Source organism: Bubalus bubalis, chromosome 20 (assembly GCF_019923935.1).
Source record: "Bubalus bubalis isolate 160015118507 breed Murrah chromosome 20, NDDB_SH_1, whole genome shotgun sequence".
NCBI lineage: Eukaryota > Metazoa > Chordata > Mammalia > Artiodactyla > Bovidae > Bubalus > Bubalus bubalis.
Genome location: NC_059176.1, coordinates 5871902 through 5892058, shown reverse-complemented (window position 1 = coordinate 5892058; position 20157 = coordinate 5871902). Strand labels below are relative to the sequence as shown.

At 53.4% G+C, this 20157-nt stretch overlaps 1 protein-coding gene across 1 annotated transcript in view; it reads left to right on the top strand.

Annotated features, from left to right (window-relative positions):
- The window catches only part of LOC102397524 (cholesterol 24-hydroxylase), a 28513-nt gene extending 10969 nt beyond the window's left edge, over nucleotides 1–17544 (top strand). Inside the window, exons 5-15 of the mRNA XM_025271672.3 lie at nucleotides 317–403; nucleotides 4424–4562; nucleotides 5296–5406; nucleotides 7424–7574; nucleotides 7700–7762; nucleotides 8978–9050; nucleotides 12720–12804; nucleotides 13462–13572; nucleotides 15780–15868; nucleotides 16539–16605; nucleotides 16786–17544. Of these exons, the coding sequence (XP_025127457.1) occupies nucleotides 317–403; nucleotides 4424–4562; nucleotides 5296–5406; nucleotides 7424–7574; nucleotides 7700–7762; nucleotides 8978–9050; nucleotides 12720–12804; nucleotides 13462–13572; nucleotides 15780–15868; nucleotides 16539–16605; nucleotides 16786–16956 (1147 nt within the window). The 3' untranslated portion in view covers nucleotides 16957–17544. The remainder of the gene's footprint in view (nucleotides 1–316; nucleotides 404–4423; nucleotides 4563–5295; nucleotides 5407–7423; nucleotides 7575–7699; nucleotides 7763–8977; nucleotides 9051–12719; nucleotides 12805–13461; nucleotides 13573–15779; nucleotides 15869–16538; nucleotides 16606–16785) is intronic.
- The last annotated feature ends 2613 nt before the right edge of the window (nucleotides 17545–20157 follow it).

Below are 20157 nucleotides of genomic sequence, written 5' to 3'. Positions count from 1 at the left end.
AGCATCCGTGGTGGGCACCGCTCTTGTCATCAGCAGCTTCCCTGTCCTCCTTTCCCCTCCAGGTGGGAATCGGGGGGTCACTGAGGTTGGGACACATGGTCACCCCATTTCTTATGTATTGGTGAATTCACATCACATAAAACCTACTTTCTTGACCACACTGGGTTTGGTACATTCTCCACGCACATAACTGTCACCACTGTCTGCTTCCAGTACATTCTCATTACCCTGAATGGAAGGTGAGCTGACCCCGTCAGGCGGTCAGTTCTCATTTCTCCACCCCCTTTCTCACATCAAGCGTCTGTCTCTCTTGCAGGCTGTTTGGCCAAGGCTTGGTGTCCGAATGTGACTATGAGCGCTGGCACAAACAGCGGAGGATCATGGACCTGGCCTTCAGCCGGAGGTGAGCATAGCTGCAGATGGGCCCCAGCAGTGTCCTGGCTGGTTGCTCAGACGTGGTGCTGGGCTCCCAGCCTGGGTGGGCTTGGAAAAGGTGCATCTTCATTTGAAGGGGCCTCACTTGGGCTGAAGGAAGGGAAGGACACAGCATTACTGATCAGAGAGAGAGAGAGAGAGGCAGGCCCGGGGGTGGGGGGCAGGAGTAGAGAGGCCCCCATGTGGTTTGTGAGCATCAGGAGCTGAATGACCTCAGTGCCTGGAGGTGTGGGGGTCCCTGCCCACCAGCCATTCCCCTAGTTCAGATCTTGTCTCTCCTCATCTGGACTTCTTGATTTATTGTTTTTTTCATTGTTGTTTTCATTTGAGGGTAACTTTCTTTACTTTTCTGTTTTTTAAATTTTTTATTGGAATATATTTGATTGACATTGTATTAAAGTGGATCGGTTATACATACACACGTATCGCCTCTTTTTTAGATTCTTTTCCCATATAGGCTGTTACAGAATATTGAATAACCCACAATCCATATTCAAATTTTGTCATTTATGTAATGACAGCTATTTTTTCCTTGTCTAGGGTCTAGTCCGGGTTCATGTGTTATATTTAGTTACCATATCTCTTTAGCCTCCTTTGTTCTAGAACAGTTCTTAGTCTTTCTCTGAATTTCTTGACCTTAAGATTACTGGCCAATTTTGTAGAATTTCTTGCAACTTTGTTTGCCTGCTGTTTCTTGCTCCATAACCCTCAGGTTGTGCCTTTTGGGCAGGAGTGGCCCAGGAGTGATGTTGTGTCCTCCTCAGGGTGTCGTATCGGGAATCTTGTATTCATTTGTCCCTTTGCTGGAGATGTTAACTGCTCCCTTGCTTAAGAGCTTCTATTTAGTATATAATCTGTGTGATGACCACATTAACCTTTTCACTTAGAGTTTTATCCCAGCCTCCTCCCTGGCCTCTGTACCTCCTGTCTCCCTCCTCTGATGCATCTACCTCTCCACCCTGGGAGATCCTGCTGACTCAGATCTAACCATACCTCTCCCCTGTCCTGAGGCTTCAGTGGCTCCCTATGATCTGAAAGATGAAGATCAGACCTCACCCCCCTCAATCTGCTCCTGAAACCCCGCCAACCTTTGCACCCTCTCTCCTCCAGCTTTCTGGAACTGCTGGGTTCTCTCTGGCATCTCTACCTTTGTTGCTGCCATCCCCCTGCCCTCTGTGTCACCCCAGGGAATTCCTATGCCTCGTTTGATACTCAGCTAAGATGTCACTGCTTTGGGGAAGTGTTTCCTAACCTCCTGAGACTGAGGTCATGTCTCCGTCATGGCTCCTATCACATCCGCTGCAATGCCTCTCTTTCAGTCTGCCTCCCTCACTAGATGTCAGGTCCTTAAAGGCAGAAGATGCACAGTGTCACTGGACTCCTGCACCCAGCCTGGCACCCGGCCCTTCACAAGCCCTCCAGGAACATCCATAAAGTGAATGAGTGCCTGGAATGGTGTTGGCTTTACTGGAAAGTTGCCAGGAATGATATAAGGAATAGACTAGGAGGAGGCATTTATTGAATAGATGCTTGTGCTGAGCGCCAGGGTTATGAAGGCCAGCCAAGGTGACAGAGTCCTGCCCTTAGGAGGCTTTGAGGTCATCAGAGGACATGGATTCTAATCACATGACTGCTCACAGTGCTCGTGACATCATTGTCTTGGTGGACTCTCTCTGGCACACTGAACCTCATGCTTGAACTGCACTTTACATTTTATTAAGTGCTTTTACAGATATTTTTATTTAAATGTTTAAAACTGTGGTAAGATACACGTAACATCACATGTACCGTCTTGTCCATGCTTAGGTGCACAGTTCAGTGGTATTAAGTATATTCATGTTGTAGTGCAGCCATCACAACTATTTTTATTTTTTATTTTCACAATAAGGTAGTTGTCTAAGTTACATTTTATTGGAAACGCAAATGATTCCTGTGTTTATGAAAGTGTCAGTGACCCTTGGTGAATCTGAATTCACTACTGGGGGTAAAAAAGCAAGAACCACTGGTGAGTTTCATCTCCAGCCATTGTACACAGAGAATATCATTATATACCTTTAATAAAATTGTGAGAGTAAACTGCCAGTTTCTGCTTTTTCAGGTATTAATTTTGCTGAAAGGCCTTGGTCCCAGTCATTCCGTCATAAACAAGGGGTTGGGGCTTTACTGTACAGTTAATGTTCCAGTCTGATATTTTGTACGTGCAGTATCTGTAAGGGATTCAGTACTGGTGTGACAACCATCCCGGGGACCCAAACAGTCAATTAGAATGTGACTTTTTTTTTTTTTTTAAAGAAAAAGACAACTACAAGGAATCTTGCAAATTAATATATACTTGCAAACCATGTTAAGCGTGAGAAAAAAAGTCAAGAGTACTTTGGGGGGCATATATTGAGGGCTTCCCTGGTGGCTCAGTAAGTAAAGAATCCACCTGCAGTTCAGGAGACTGTCTCCAATGCAGGAGACCTGGATTCGAGCCCTGGGTTGAGAAGATTCCCTGGAAAAGGGAAGGCCAACCCACTCCAGTATTCTTGCCTGGGAAGTCCTATGGACAGAGGAGCCTGGTGGGCTACAGCCCATGGGGTCACAAAGAGTTGGACACAGCTGAGTGCCTAAACCACCACCACCAACACCCAGGCTTAGGAGACATTTTCCTGAGGATGTGGCATTTGGGTGTCCATCTGGAGAGAAGGCAGATGTTAAGGTGCTAGTGGAGTGTAGGGGCTGAGGATGGGAGGGGAGAGAGCGCAGGCAGAGGGGACAGCATGTGCAAAGGCCCCGAGACAGAAAGGAGCACTGTGCTTTGGAGGAGATGAAAAGCAGGTGGGAATGAATAAGAGCAGGCAGCCTCCTGGGCCCAGGTGAGGGTTTTCCCCTCCCTCCTGAGAGAAACAGGATGCTTCAGAGCATTTTAGGTGGGCAAGGATGAGATCAGAGTAGTGCTTTCAGTAAAGTTCTGGACCACAGAGAATAAGATATGCAGCTGTCATGGGATGGGGGCAGTAGTGACTATAAGGATGCCAGGACCTGAGCTAGAGCTGGAAACCAGAGTAGAGCTGGCCGATTGGAAATGAAGAACTAATAGTCTTTCCTAACTAAAAAAGTCACTCTTTTTTTTTCTCTCTCTCTCCCCCACAATTTTCTCTTTTTACTGGTTTTAAAAACCTCTTATTTGGAAATAATTTCAAATTTCTAGATAAGTTTCAAGAACAAGAATAGGAGAGAAAACATTCTTATGCCCTCTATCCAGATTGCTAACATTAAAAATTACTTTTAATTTCAAAAGCAGCACTTTCTCTTTGTAAAAATTCAGAAATATGTAATGTACAAAGGAGCAATCTTCCCTATTTCCAATCCCTCAGGGATACCACTTTTGTGAATTTGGAGTATATCTTTCCATACCTCTTTCTAAACTGTTTGCCAGGCAGACAAGTCAGGTAGCTATCCTGGGGCAGGGGCACTGTGGCTTGAGAGTTCTGGGTCTGAAGACTCCTTTCTGTTGGGCACCTTGATTGCTCAAGGACAGAGAGTGAAATGAGATGATTAAAGGCTGAAGATGGTGGCCTGGGTAGGGCAGGTAAGGAGAGTGGGCAGTGTGAGCAGAGAGGTCAGAGGGGAAACCTCCTGGACTCCAGGAGGCCCCAGAGGTCTTTCTTGCCTTCCTCCCCACTGTCCTCTGGAGTTTCTACATTGCCACGTCTCCTTGGAGTCAGAGTTGAAGGGCCCAGTGGCAGAAAGGGTACACATGGAATCATTAAAAGAAGCATAAAGGGACACGAGCCATCTTGAGTGGAAGGGGATCGGGAACCTAAAGGCTTAGTTTGATTATTGCAACCCCAACCTGTGAGCTGGGTCTCGTGGGGAGATCAGAAAGGCTGGGGGAGGCCCCCATCACCACTCTGCACACTGTCTCCCTCCAGAGAGGGGACAAAGGATATCCTCAGGTCTGGGCTGGTCCCAGTGGCTGCTGATGACTATGTTGTTTCCCCAGCTCCTTGGTTGGCTTGATGGGAACATTCAATGAGAAAGCGGAACAGCTGGTGGAGATCCTGGAAGCCCAAGCGGATGGTCAGACCCCTGTGTCCATGCAGGACATGCTGACCTGTGCCACCATGGACATCCTGGCCAAGGTGATGGGCGGATGGCAGGGAGGGCGTGGCGCAGGCCACACCGGCAATGGGCTCTTCTTCCCTCCCTTTTCCCTTCCTTGCTTCCTTCCCCTCCCTCCTGTTCCTTCACGTATCAACCACCCCTACTCTGGGCTGGGAGGGTCATCTCCTTTATTTCCTTGGATATTCAAAGCAACCTGTAGTGAGATTGGAGCTACTAACTCATTCTCTAGAAATGGACATGAAGAAATGCAGGGATTGGCTCTTGGCTGGTCAGTGGCAGGACCAGGACTGGATCTCAAGTCTGCCTGACTCTCAGCCCAAGCCCACCTCCCCCTTGGCAACCCTCCTCCCACAATCCTTCCTCCTGCCATGGAGTATGGCTTGGCTTTTCACCCCCCTTCCCGAATCCCCCACACCATCTCAGCAGGGGCCCAGATAACTTCAAACCCAGGCAAAACATGGAGTGCAGGCATAGTGAGTGAGGCGTTATCACCATTCAAAAATTCACTGGGAGTTTCGATTTAGAATAAACATCCAAGGGAGGCTGCATTTCAGGGGCAACGCATCTTGTCAAGGAAAGAAGCCTAGGTTCCTTGAGTGGCTATTATGTGCCACTTAATCCTATCACATGCCACAGGGTCAGGATTGTCATAGGTTGTAAGGAGTGGATGACGCAATGCACTCACTGCTTGCCCTGGGTCTTCAATCCTTACATCTCCCATGTGTGACCTCACCCTTCTGTCTCCCCCAGGCAGCTTTTGGGATGGAGACCAGCATGCTGCTGGGTGCCCAGAAGCCTCTGTCTCGGAAAGTGAAACTGATCCTGGAGGGCATCAGCGCATCCCGGAACACTCTGGCGAAGGTACCAGGCATCATGCCTTGTCTTGTCCTCATTTGCTGGAGCAACTCCTCCAGTGATTTGTCTTTTTTCCAGAATGGATTTTGAGTTCTGATGTATCTGAAGTGACTTCTGAATCAGTCAGGATTTGCATACATCCTCTAAAGTAGAGGCAGAAAATCTAAATAGTTTAAGAAGATTAGGAGTAAGTCTTTCTCTTATGTGAAATGATCGTGAAGCAGGTAACCCAGGATGGCAGTGGTGACTCCACAATGTCAGATGTTCCTGGATTTTTCGCTTTCTGCTCCAGTGTCTTTAGCATACCACCTCATTGTAATAAGATGGCTGCTGCAGCTCCAGCTATCACCTCCTTGTTCCAGGCATGAAGGAAGGGGAAGGGGGAAAGGTGGTACTGTTACTGAACCAAATTTGAGTCTGCTTGCCTGCACATAGTAAAGCCCCTCTTATTGATACTGGGTTGTGGTAAAGGAAAGTGCAGTGTTTATTGCAGGGCACCAAGCAAGGAGTGCTAGTGCCTAAAAAGCCTGAACTCCCCTAAGGCTTTCAGGGAAAGATTTTAAAAGACAGAGTGAGGGAGAGGAGTTGTGGGGTGTGAGATCTTTTCGTGGATATTCTTCTGATTGGCTGGCGGTGAGGTAATCAGGAAGCAACATTATCAAACTTCTGGTTCTGTCTGGTCTGGGGTCTACGTGCTTATGGGCAGCATACTGTTAACTTCCTCCACTGGAGGAAGTAACTGCAAAACAACAAAAGATATGGCTCCGAATATTATTATAGCCCTTGAGGAGGAACTAAATGTCCTTGACTTCATTTAATGGCTAAACTATTTTTATTTTGTCCTCCTTGGCTGTTTTCCTTTCTTTCTGCATTTTCTCACTTCTCTGATTAAATTTACCCTTTGGAACTTGGGGAAGACCTGGGAAGCTAAAGTTTTCCTATAGACAAGAGGCAGGTGGAGGATGGCAGGGGGCAGGAGGGGTTGGGTTCTGCTCTGGGAAGACCGCATAGGGTCGCACTCAGCTTCAGCACTGGAGCTGATTCCCAGACAGATGCCCTCCTGTTCCCTGGGACTTCAGACTCTGTGCTTAGAATCCCCTGATGCCACTGCATCTGTTCAGCAGTTAATTCCACTCCACTTCCCTCGGGCTTCTGTCCACTTTCTGCCTTCAGTGCTATCCTAACTGTATCCATCCTTCAGGAATCCTTAAAAAAAAAATATATATATATATATATATATAAAATTTATTTTTGGCTATACCACCCACAACATATGGGACCTTGTTAATAGTTTCCTGACCAGAGATTGTGCCCACACCCCCTGCAGCGGAAGAAGCATGGAGTCTTAATCACTGGATCACCAGGGAAGTTTCCCCCAGGAATCGTTTCCTATTTTCCAGTGCTCCGTGGATTTTTTTAAAAATAATTAATTTTTAATTAAAGGACAATTGCTTTACAGTATTGTGTAGGTTTCTGCCAAACATCAACATGAATGAGCCATAGGTATACACATGCCTCCTCCTTTTTGAAACTCCCTCCCACCTCCCTCCCCTTCCCACCCTGGAGATTGTTTCAGATCCCCGCTTTGAGTTCCCTGGGTCATACAGCAAATTCCCATTGGCTATCTATTTCACATATGACAAGGTATGTTTCCAGGTTACTGTCTCCATACATCCCATCATCTTCTTCCTCCCCCCACCCCACCCCCAGCACCACCGCCCCTCCCCCAACTCCCCATCTGTCCATAAATCTGTTTTCTATGTCTGTGTCCCCAGTGGTCCGTGGATATTTTAAGGCATCTTTCCCAACATTTCTAGGGATTCAGAGCAGGAGGGGAAGCCAGTGCTGGGGCTTAGCCCACCGTCTTGATGAAATCTCCTAGCTACTTGATCTTTTCTAGAATGTTCCCAGGTTCTTCTGACTTCCTAGCCTGCTGTGCATTTCTGAAGTCGTTTTGGAGCTGGGGAGGGGCAGGGGAGTGGGGGGTGGGGCGCACTGACAGGGAGCGGGAACTCTCCTGCAGTTTATGCCGGGGAAGTGGAAGCAGCTTCGCGAGACCCGGGAGAGCGTCCGCTTCCTGCGCCAGGTCGGCAAGGAGTGGGTCCAGCGGCGCCGCGAGGCCCTGCAGAGGGGGGAGGACGTGCCGGCCGACATCCTCACGCAGATCCTCAAAGGTGCAGGGGCTCCGCAGGGCCCGGGAGTGGGGCGCGGCGGGGGTGCCCCTCCCCCGCCAAGGTGACCCATCACAGGGGACAGGGGACCAGGCTCCCAGGGCCCTGAGACGCACCTTGTCTTTCAGCTGAAGAGGGGGCTCAGGACGACGAGATCCTGCTGGACAACTTCGTCACCTTCTTCATCGCTGGTCTGTAGCTTCAGCGGCCACCAAGGGTTCCGAGCTTTGCAGGAACACTGGGGACCATGGACTACCTGACTCGGAGGTGGCCTTAGACAGGCTGAGCAGAGTCCCACTCTGGGGGGGCTGGGGTGAGGGGAACAGACTCCCTCTCTCGCAGCTCGGGGAGGCCCAGGAGGCTCTCTTGGTGGCCCCCCCACCTGGTTGTTGTTCAGCCGCTAGTTGTGTCCATCTCTTTGCTAACCCATGGGCCGTGGCCTGCCAGGCCTCCCTCACCATCTCCTGGAGTTTGCCCAAGTTCATGTCCATTGAATCAGTGATGCCATCCAACCATCTCATCCTCTGTCGCCCCCTTCTTCTCTTGCCCTCAATCTTTCCCAGCATCAGGGGCTTTCCCAATGAGTCAGGTGCTTGCATCAGCCACCTGGTTAACTGCTTAACCCACCTGGTTAAGGAGCTGGCAATTGTGAAGTTTTGTGAAGCTCCCTTTGGGGGCTCAGGAGAGCTTAGCCATGTGAATGCAAGGCTCTGCCTTACTCAGAATTTTTGGCGAGGCCTTCGGTAAATTAGCACCAGAAGACACACTAAGCACGTTGATTCGTTGATTCGTTTACTCATCAAATACTTCTTGAGCATTGTTCTTCACCTGAAAACTCCTCCTCACCCTTCAGCGATCCCGCAAGCATCTCTTCCTCAGAGAAGCCCTCAGGGATTGCCCAGACTCATCAGGTCCCAGTTAGAAGCTCTCCATGGTGCCCAGACAGGAGATGTACCCTCTTCAGACCTCAGGACCTGGTGCCCACAGCTTAGGCAGGTCACGAGCCTTGGCCCCAAAAGCCTTGCTTTACTTGAGTCCCAGCTCTGCCCCTCCTGCTGTGTGACCCAAAAGAGACATATTCCTGTCAGCCTTAGCTTGCTCTTCTGCAAAATGGGGACAAATATCCCTCCAGGCCATGTGAGGCCCAAGGAGTGTTGGAGGAAAGGTCTTCCAGGGTGTGATAGCTGCATGCACGGGGGCAAAGGCTGGTCCTCTGACTGCATTGGCTGGCACCAGGTGCGGAGGTGGCAGCTGTCTCCTTCATATCTGTAGGTCTGGCTCAGCCAAGGGGGAGCAGTGAGGCCTTGAAGTGCCTCTAGGGGCTCGGGGTCTCAGAGGCCCGGTGGGCTGGGCCAGCCACAGCCCTGTAGGCCACGTGGGGCTGCCACTCTCCTCCTTCCCTGCAGGTCACGAGACTTCTGCCAATCACCTGGCATTCACGGTGATGGAGCTGTCGCGCCAGCCTGAGATCTTAGCGAGGTATGGAGAGGAGAGGTGGGGGGGTCCCCTTGAGGTTGGTGAAGGGGGCTGTCTGACCTCTGGTTCCCAGAGGGCCACCTGCTCCTACCTCCCACGGCTGAGCCCCCCAGCCCCGTTCAGTGAGCTCTGCTCCCCTTCAACCCAGCATCTTTGCACATGCTGTTCCTAGGGCTAGAAGCTCCTCTTCCTGCTTTTCTCCTGGAGAACCCCCTTCCCCTCCTTCCTCCTCCCCCTCCCCTCCTTCCCCTTCCCTCTCCCCATCTCTCCTCCCCTCCCCTCCCCCTCCCCATCTCTCCTCCCCTCCCCTCCCCCTCCCCATCTCTCCTCCCCTCCCCTCCCCCTCCCCATCTCCCCTCCCCTCCCCTCCCCCTCCCCATCTCTCCTCCCCTCCCCCTCTTCCCCCTCCCCCTTCTTCCCCCTCTCTTTCTCCTTCCTCCCTCCTCCCCCTGCCCCCTGCCTACCTTCCCCTTCCCCCTACTCCCTTCCCCCTCCTAAAACCTTTCTGACCCCAAAAGCAGCCACTCTGTTTCCGCACCCAGCCTGTCCCCAGCTCAGACACGCACCTTCTCCCGGGACCGTCTGCTTTGAGTCTATTTCAGTCGTGAAACCGGAAGCTCCAGGAGGGCAGGGCCTTGGCTGTTTCCCTCCTGAGAAGTGTGCAGGGCCTGGCCAGGGACTGGCACTGAGGACTGAACCGAATTCCAAGCCAAGTGCTGAGGGAGCACTTGTCTTCCGCTGGCGAGACAAAAGGCGTGCCTCCCTGGGGAGGTGGCATTTGAGTGGGGCCGTTGGTTTCCTTAAATACAGACAGTGTCCCTCAAGGACTGGGGCCCAGATGGGCTGAGCCGAACGCCAAGGACAGGCTGGGGGCTGGGAGCTCTGGGGACGTGGGGAAGGGCCCGTTAGGGCAACGGTTGTCATGCCCAGTGGTGTCATGCCCAGCATTGTCAAGCCTAGCAGAAAGGGCAGACTGGGCAATTGCCTGGGAGTATAAAATAATACATAGGGCTTCCCGGGTGGCGCTAGTGGTAAAGGATCCACCTGCCGAAGGAGGAGATGCAAGAAGCATGGGTTCCATCCCTGGGTAGGGAAGAGCCCCTGGAAAAGGAAATGGCAACCCACTCCAGTATTCTAGCCTGAAAAAGCCCTGTTTGAATCCCAGTTCAAACAACAGGGTTTGAACTGTGGGGCCCCCTTACACGTGGATTTCTTCCACTAAGTACTGGCCCCAGCACCACATGGTCCCCAGTGGGCTGAGTCCAGAGATGTGGAGCCATGGACATGGAGGACCAATTGTCCAAACTTACACTCAGATTTTTGACTATACGGAGGGTCGGTGCTCCAACTCCTGTGTTATGCAAGGGTCAACTGTAGCTTACTGGTGTTTAACAATACATAATAAAAATATAATTATAAAAAGAAATAAAATGAAAATACATAATAGTACTTATTAAAAATTTGGAATAAACAGAAAAGTTTAATTATTACGATAAATCCAGGGACTTCCCTAGCACTCCAGTGGTTAAGACTCCACACTCCAATGCAGGGGGTGTGGGGTCGATCCCTGGTTGGGGCACTAAGATCCCACATGCTGCATGGCATGGGAAAAAAATCAACAACAGTAAATCCACTTGTGATGCCCCCATCCGCCCAGCCACAGTTCATGGTTAATTCCTGAATTTCACCCTGTGTACTGTCACGACATTGCTCCACATTTCTGCAGCCTCTTCCCAAGTCCATTCATTCTTTTTTTCTTAAACTTTTTTATTTTGTATTGGGCTGTAGCTGATTAACAATGTGGGAGTTTCAGGTGAACAGTGAAGGTGCTCAGTCATACATATACATGTATCCATTCTCCCCCAAAGCCCCTCCCCTCTCATTCTTTTTTAAATATTGTGGCTATGTGTGTGTGTGTCTGTGTGTATCATATATATTATATCACATATATAATAAAGTTTACCATTTAAACTATTTTCAAGTGTGTAGTCCAATGGCATTAAGTACATTCACAGTCAGGCAGCCATCCCCACCATCCATCCCCAGAACATTCCAGCATCCCAAACAGAAACCGTCCCCATTAAGGACTACCTCCCCACTCCCTGTCTCCCTCCCTCCAGCCCCTGGCCACCACCATTCTATTTCCTGTCTCTGTAAGTCTGACTCCTCCAGGTACCTCCTACAAGTGGAATCATACAGCATTTGTCCTTCTTGCTTGGCTTTCACTCAGCATAACGTCCCTGAGGTTCAGCCATGTGGCAGCATGCACCGGGATGCCCTTCCCCTTAAGTCTGAGTGATACTCCATCGTATGGATGGACCACCTCTTGTCTGTCCATTCATCCATCAGTGGACACTTGGGTTGCTTCCAGCTTTGGGCTATTGTGAATAGTGTTGCTACAGACGTCGGTGTGCAAATATCTATTTGAGACCGACTTTCAGTTGCTTTGGGTATTAAGCACCAAGCACCAAGAGCTGGGATCACCATCACATGGTAATTCTGTGTTTAATTTTTTGAGCAGCCTCCGTACCATTTTCCATAGCAGCTGCGCGATTTTACATTCTCATCAACAGTGCACAAGGGTTCTGGTTTCTCCACATCCTCACAACCCCTGTGATTTTCTGCCTCCGGCATGGGTAGGAAGTGGTCCAGGTCCACTTTCACTGCAACATATTGTTTAAAAATGTATTTATTTTTAATTGGGGGACGATTGCTTTACAACACTGCGTACGTTTCTGCCATACATCAACGTGAATCAGTCGTAGGTATACATACGTCCCCTCCTTCCTGAACCTCTCTCCCACCTCCCACCCCACCCTACCCCCTCTAGGTAGTCACAGAGCACTGGGTTTGAGCTCCCTGCATCGTAGAGCAGATTCCCACTGGCTGTACGTGTATGTTTCAATGCTACCCTCTCTATGCGTCCCGCCCTCTCCTCCCCCCGCTGTGTGTACAAGTCGGTTCTCTATGTCTGCATCTCTGTTGCTGCCCTGCAAATAGGTTCATCAGTACCATCATTCTAGATTCCATGTGTATGTGCTAATATTTGATACTTGTTTTTCTCCTTCTGACTTACTTCCCTCTGTATAACAGGCTCTACAGTGTGCATCCCAAGGCTGGTACCTGTATCGTTCACTCTGCCGTTTCCAGCTGCTTTGAGCCTAGCTAAAATAGGCCTCTTTGTGCCTTTTTTTTTTTTTTCAAGGTGTAAAGAAAATTCAGCTTGCATTTCATAAGGATGGTATCAAATGTATATATTTGAGAGAATGGGATTCTGAGAATAATTCTCATTCTAAAGAATTTATAATCCTGAGAGAATGGGCGTCAGTATAATATTAAGTCTCCCAAACAAAGATATGGAATTTAATCTCCATTTATGCAATAGGCATCTTTGTGCAAAGCCCCTGTTCTGAGGTGGTTTGCCTCCTGCAGCCGATTCCAAGCAGCGCACAACGATGGGTGAATGTTTTGAGGGCCAGAAACGTAGTTCCCAACTGCTTGGACCTCTGGGTTTGGATGTGGCGGTTCCTCCAAGAACAGGGCCCGGGGGGCAGTGTGTGCAGCGGAGGGGGCCCCAGGCCTCTCTCGTCACGCTCCCTGCCATGCCCCCTCTTAACACTTAGGTGGGGACCTCTCCCCTTGGAGACGAACTTGTCTTTGTCTGACCGACAGGCTGCAGGCCGAGGTGGACGAGGTCATTGGGTCCAAGAGGCACCTTGACTGCGAGGACCTGGGGAGACTGCAGTACCTGTCTCAGGTGTGGGGGTGGGAGAGAAGCTCCCGGGCAGAGGTGGGTGCTTCACTGACCAGGCCTGCTGCCTCCCTGGACCCTGTAGGACAGGGATTCTCCAGTATCCTGGCACCTGAAAATCCCCTGGGAGATTAAAGACCCTCCCTGTGTCCAGGCTGCTGCAGACCAAGGATATTAAGCCACTGGGGGCGTGGCTAAGGCTTCCCAGGTGATCCCAATATGGAAATCAGCCTATTAGTCAAAGGTGCTGTGTTTGGGTTTCCCAAGGAGCCTGGGTTCCAAAAGTCTTAGACTTTCCACCAGGGGGCCAGTCTCGGCCGGCAGAGTCCCATCCAGTCCCTGACACAGCACAGGGGGAGGCCTTCCTCCAGCTGCCCTGGGTCCTCGGAATGGTGGGGGCCCTGGTTCAGGGGGAGGCCTGGCTCCTGGCCCAGTGGCTTTGCTCAACCCCCTCCCCGGGCCTCAGTTTCCCCTTCTGTCCCATGAGGGGTTGGACATGGAGATGAGGCTAACCTTACAGGGGCTGGGGACCCAGTCTGGCTGTGGGCACACACCCAGCGCCATGGATGGGAGCAGAGAAGGGTCTGGGACATGCTTGTGGCACTTTCTGTGGGGGGTTTCCTGACATCAGTCTCTCATTATCTGCCCATGCGGTGTCTGCAGGTCCTCAAAGAGTCGCTGAGGCTGTACCCGCCTGCGTGGGGCACCTTCCGTCTGCTGGAGGAGGAGACCTTGATTGACGGGGTCCGAGTCCCCGGCAACACGCCGCTCCTGGTGCGTGGGGCCCTGCCTGCGCACCCCCGAGCGGCTGGCTCAGGGTATCCTCTGAGGTCAGGGGCTCCTCCCTGGCCACCCTGTGCCTTCTCACTTGGGTCTAACCGTAACCCTGTGATGTGCTTTCTCTCCCGCCACACTGTCCAGCGTGAGATTACAGTGGATGCTTTTACAAGGAGAGGCCTCATTTACAGCTGAGGCCGCTGAGGCTCAGAGAGGTCAGGTTACTTTCCTGAGGTCACACAGCTAGCAAGGGGCAGATACGGGGATGTGCCCAGTTCCTGAGCTGGCCCCAATATGCCCCAGTTCCTTTTCTGTCCACAGCTCCTCCTCCCACTAAGGCTGACTTTTCTCCCCCTGGTCACCTTTAATTTTGTTTCTCTGGCTGTTTCTTCATTCATTCATTCAGACTCCATTCATGCACAATGACCTCCATAAACTCACTACCCCTCCCCCCAAAAAAACTAGAACGTAACCAGCTGTGTATACACAGCTCTCCTGGTTCCCCCCAGAAGCTGTCACTCTCCCGAATTCTTTGCTTGGCACCTGCTCTCCTTCATGTGTGTGTGTGTGTGTGTGTGTGTGTGTGTGTGTGTGTGTGTACCCACATAATAGTATGCTCCAGGACTTGCTTTCTGACTCAGCACAATGTCCATTAAGATTGTGTAGATTTCCACATGCGGCTGCAGGCTGTCCATCTTCACTGCCCTGTAACACGACATCGGTCACTCTGGATTGCTCTGTGCTGTGCTGAGTTGTTTCAGTTGTCTCTGACCGTTTGTGACCCCAGGGACCATAGCCCGCCAGACCCCTCTGTCCATGGGATTTTCCAGGGAAGAATACTGGAGTGGGTTGCCATTTCCTTCTCCAGGGGATCTTCCTGACCCAGGCATCAAACCCCGGTCTCTTACGTCTCCTGCATTGGGAGGCGGGTTCTTTACCTGGGAAGCACCATATTGGATTAAGGGCCCCAGTGACCTCATTTTCACTTAATTACCTCTTTAAAGAGCTTATCTCTAAATAGAGTCACATTCTGAAGTTAACTTCAGCATATGAATTTTACGGGCACACGGTTCAGCCCAAATAGGACCCAGTTTTATTTTCACAAAGAAGAATGATGTGTCCCACCTGTTGAGCGGCTCCCCCAGCCCCAGGGCCTGGCCACAGTCTCCCCTGCACACACCAAAGCTTCAGCCATGCATGCTTCTTTATCCTGTTTATCTGCGCTTTTTAAAAAACTACCAGCTACTGCAATGACCGTCTATCTTCAGAATGCCCTTACATCTGGCAGGGCAAGGACCCGGGGCTGACTCTCAACCCCCGTGTCCAACCTGAACCCCGTGACCCTGAGTGGGCAGACCCAGGCTCCAACCCCAGCCCTGCTCCCGCTGGCTGAGTCATCTCAGGCAAGACACTGAACTTCCAGGCCTCAGTACCATCCTGACAACATGGGGATGCTGATACCGGAGTCAATAGGATAATGTACATCCTCTGCCTGGCAAAACTCCCTGGCACATAGTAGGCACCTTTTGCTGCCCCCAGACCCCTCCCCGTCTTATACTCCCACTCCAGCCTGGCAGCCCTGGACCCCACACAGAGAAGGAGCAGCAAAGACTTGGGAGAGACACTTTGTGCAGAGGCCAGCACCCAGGGCCCGGGGCCGGGGCACAGAGCACCAGCCCCAGTCAGGAGGCACCAGGTGTGCAGGTGAAAGACTGCTGGGGGGTCGGTGGCATCCCTACCCCCACTCCACTGAAGCGAGTCTTGTGTTGAAGACAAATTTGATTAATAACAGCTCTCAGAAGGATGGCCTTGCCGCAGACCTGAGCTCGCATCTTGTTTTGGCCACTTACTTGCCAGGTGACTTCAGGCATGTCATGAACCTCCGAGCCTCAGTTTCCTCATCTGTAAAACAGGGATAATTGTGGCTCCCCCCGCAGGGTAAAGCCAAGCGTGGGATGATGTATCGTGCCCAGCTGGTTGGCGACACATTGGGCTGCCCTCTTTCTTCCTCTTAGACACTTTTCAGGGGCCAGCGGAACCCCACCCTGGTCCAGATGGGTGGGTCGGGAGGTGGACAGGGTGGTGGGGAGTGGAGGAGGGGGTACTCTGCTCCGAGTCTCCCCACTGGGTGACTGCAGCAGGTGGGGGAGGTGCGAGGGGACCTACCCTTGGACCCAGAGACAAGCGGACCCTCTGCCCGGCAGTTCAGCACCTACGTCATGGGGCGGATGGACACATACTTTGAGGACCCTCTGACTTTCAACCCGGATCGCTTCGGCCCCAAAGCACCCAAGTAAGTCTGTCTTCAAGCTGTGGGCGAGTGGGGGCCTGGTGGGAGGACGGCCCCAGCGGCCTCTGGTCTGAGCTGCTGTGACCACTGATCACTGCGAGGGAGCTGGGAGCCCCACTCTGCCCCCATTTAGAGGGAGGAAATCACAGCTCAGAGGTTAGGTAACTTGCCCAAGGAGGCACAGCCAGCAAGGACTCAGACTGGTTTTAAAGCGTGTGCTTATAACCAGTCCCTTATACTGGAAAGCCCTGTGATTTGGGCAAGTGGCTGAGCCTTCCCCAGCCTGGATGATCCTATCTGAGAAATAGGAATACCAACAGCTCTCTCGAGAGTGACCGCTTTTAAGTACCACAGCTGATGGGGCCTGAGTCCAGACCCAGACTTCCCGGAGCCAGACATGTGACCGGCTGAGTAAGTGGACCGAGTGACGTAGGACCTTGGGGGAGTGGCTTTGCCTCTGAGCCTCAATTCCTCCATCTGTGAAACGGGACCAATCACAGCTCCTTCTGGAAGGCTCAGTGGAGGATGAAATGAGAAAATGCTGATCCAGAGCTCAGCAGAGTCAGCCGGTGATGTCTTTAGTGTGGTCAAAAGCAGCCCCGGCCCAAAGCTGTCATCACAGGGGTGGCCTTGTCACGACTGTGGCCTCCTGATGCCTCTCTCCTGTTCGCAGGCCCAAGTTCACCTACTTCCCCTTCTCCCTGGGACCCCGCTCCTGCATCGGGCAGCAGTTTGCTCAGGTAGGAGGCCAGCTGTGGGGTTTTGACCCAGAGGTGACCGTGGGGTGGCGTCTGGTCTGGGAAGCACTTCAGAGTCCCCTGCTGCTCCAGGGTCCCCGGGGCTGGGGGCCCAGGCAGCCATGGCGCCTCGCTCCCTCATCCACGCCGCTGACTCACCTTCCCCGCCCCCTGCGTGCACAGATGGAGGTGAAGGTGGTCATGGCCAAGCTGCTGCAGAGGCTGGAGTTCCGGCTGGTGCCCGGGCAGCGATTCGGGCTGCAGGAGCAGGCCACGCTCAAGCCGCTGGACCCTGTGCTGTGCACGCTGCAGCCCCGGGGCTGGCAGCCGGCGCCTCCACCCCCGCCCTGCTGAGGGGCCCAGGCGGGACCACACTCCTCAGCCAGGGCTCTGGGCACCCTGCTCCCCCACCCCCATCCCCAGGAGCACCCTCCACGCTGGCTCCCAGCGGGCCCTCGGCCCTCCACTGCCTGCTTCACCCCCTCGGAGCTTCCCCTCCCCGCTAACCCCGCCACCGCCCCCACCAGCCCCTGCCTAACCCCCAGCTGCCACCCAGATGTGCTGTTGTCTCTCTCCCCTCCACCCTCCCCCCGCCCCTGCCTCTTTGCACAGACCACTCCCTCTGCCAGACACCCTAACTCTTGCTCACTCCCTAAAGCCCTCTTCAGGTGTCACCTCTTCCAGGAAGCCCTCCTGCCATCCCCCGGCTGGGCCAGGGGCCCCTCCTCTGTGCTCCCCCGCCCCCATCACCTGTGCTACCTCTAACACCACACTGACCACACTGTATCGTGAGTGTCCTTTGACGTGACCTACTGCCCTGCCAGGCTCTGAGTGCCTCGAGGGCAGGGCCTGCGTGTGATTCATCTCTGAGCCCCCTGTGCCCACCCAGGGCCTGGCACAGTCGATGCTCAATAAATAAATTGTGTTGACTGCAAAAATGAATGGCCAGACTGGGCAGGGTGCTCTGGCCTCCATTTGTTCATCTGTAAAATGGGGGCCATGTTGAGACTGATCTCTCTGAGGGCTGACATACCTCTGGAAGCTGCCTTCGGAGACGCCCAGACGATGCCACATTGGGAGAAGACCGCCCAGGTTCCCAGGCAGTTTTAGTAGAAGCCCATTCCCTTGTGTGGAAGACTGTCCTCCTGGGGTGAGGTTGGGACTGTGGGCAGTGTTGAGAGCTTGAATTGAGGGGTTCGGGGGCCCCGGGGCCTTTGTGGTCTAGTCTACTCCCAACAAGGCCATGGACACCCCAGAGGGCCTCCGACAGGCTGGAGCCCCCAGGACCTCTCTTGGGGGCAGCCTGGTGCAGCTAAGCACGAATGCCCACTGCACCCTCTGCATCTCTTGGCAGAGGGCTGCCCCTCCCGACCTCTGGGGCCCAGGCAGTGAGACTGCAACCCTCATGGCAGTGGGCAGGTAAAGAAATTTCCCCTTCCTGCTCAGGGCCAAGGGGTGGCCAAGGGGCAGGAAAACCTGGCCCCACCATGTCCTCTGGGCCTGTCCAAGGAAAGGGCCACCCCCAGTTTCTCCTTCAGCACTTGGGAGTTTGTCTAGGAAAAAGAAGCTGCCCCCGGACTTCCCTGGTGGTAGGGTGGATAAGAATCCACCTGCCAGTGCAGGGGACACAGGTTTGATCCCTGGTCTGGGATGATTCTGCATGCTGCGGAGCAGCTAAGCCCGGGCACCACAACTACTGAGCCTGTCGTCTAGAGCCTGTGCTTTGCAACAAGAGAAGCCCCCGCAGTCAGAAGCCTCTGACTGCGTGTTGCCTCTAGAGAGTAGTCCCCACTCTCCTCAACTAGAAAAAGCCCACACACAGCAGTGAAGAACCAGCACAAACTAAAACACCAGAAATAAGTTAATTAATTAAAAAAAGAAAGAAAGAAACTGTCCCGGGCCCCCTGCCTGGGGTACGTGCCCCCGACAGATCCCCCCACCCATCACTATACCCGGGAGGGTGTGGATTTGGGGTGTCCTTGCTGTACGTCTGCTCCTCAACCCTTGCTGCAGTCTTGAATAATGGCTCCCAGGGATCTTCCCATTTAGCAGATGAGAAAACTGAGGCTCGGGGGAGGCAGTGACCTGCTCGGCACAGGTAGGTGCTCTGCACTGGGATAGAGCCGCTGGACATGGGAACCTACAGTAAGAGCGGCTGCACCTGCGCCTCTGGGCATGGCGCTGGACCTCCGGGTGCGGCTGTAGCTGCAGATTCCTTGCTGAGTGAGGGTCCTATGCTCTCCCAGCCCCCTGCCAGACCCGAGCTCTAAGTTGGGCCCTTATCAAGCTACACACCACCCCCTCGGTTTCCATCTACCTGCTTTGGGATGGGGGTCGGGGGGAAGGCCAGAACCTTCTGTGGTTCTGAGATGGCTGTGCCAGCTGGACCAGCCTATGGGGTGGGGACCAGAAACTTTCCTTTTTAAGCGCCCCCCATCAGGAGATCCAAGCTTCCCTGGTGGCTCAGCTGGTAAAGAATCTGCCTGCAATGAGGGAGACCTGGGTTTGGTCCCTGGGTTGGGAAGATCCCCTGGAGAAGGGAAAGGCTACCCACTCCAGTATTCTGGTCTGGAGAATTCCATGGACTGTATAGTCCATGGGGTCACAAAGAGTCGAACACAACTGAGCGACTTTCACTTCACAGGAGTCCCCAGGGTGCGCAGGGCTGGTACCAGCCCCTGGAGCCCAGGCAAGATGGACGCGATTAAGACCAAGGTCCTGCAGCCGGACCTCCTGGGGTCAAATGCTACCCCATCTGTCACTGGTTATGGGGCTTGGCCCCCAGTCTCCCTATCATAAGGGAGGACAGATAATATTACCCACATCCTAAGGTTGGTGGGAGAGTTAAGAGCGTCCTCCGAGGATGGTGCCCCGCACAGTCTTCCACAGTGGGCCATGGCTGCACACCCAACCGCGGCGGCATCTTGACTGCTGTTCTCTCAGTGCAGTTCCCAGAAGGGACGCATGGTGGCGCCCCGGCGCAGCGCTCGGATCCGCGTCCCGCCCCCGGCCATGTGGACGATGCCTCTCCGCCGCTCCGAGGGTCCGGAGGTCCGGAGGGCGAGGCACTCAAGGCGACGCCAGCAAGCCCAGCCTCCCGAAGGAGGGGTCAGGGCGAGAGGGTGCGACGCTGGCCACCCGCCCCCCCACCCCCGGTCAGGCGCGGGTGGTCTGGGGCCTCCAGTGACCCTGGGATGGCGGTGGGGAGGCGGGCATCGCGGTCCGCATTTCAGAACCGGGGCCACTGAGACGGGAGAAGGTCGGGCTGGTGGGGCGGCCGGGGCGCTGCCACGCGTGGGGGTGCGGCGATCATTCGGTGCCTCCCTCTTCCCTCTCCCGTGGGGAGGCCTGGGTCTGGCGGGGGCGATGCTGGCAGGCCCGTGGTGGGACGAACTGGGCCGTCTGGACTCACCCAAAAAGGGTCCGGGGGTGGGGAAGGCGGGGGAGAGGAACGCGTGAAGCTGAGTCCGGGGTCAAGCTGTTTGCTGCCGCCGCATCAGGTGGCTCTGGTCCCCTCCCTGCCCTGCCGTTCCTTCCCGCAGGACAGCGGGCAGC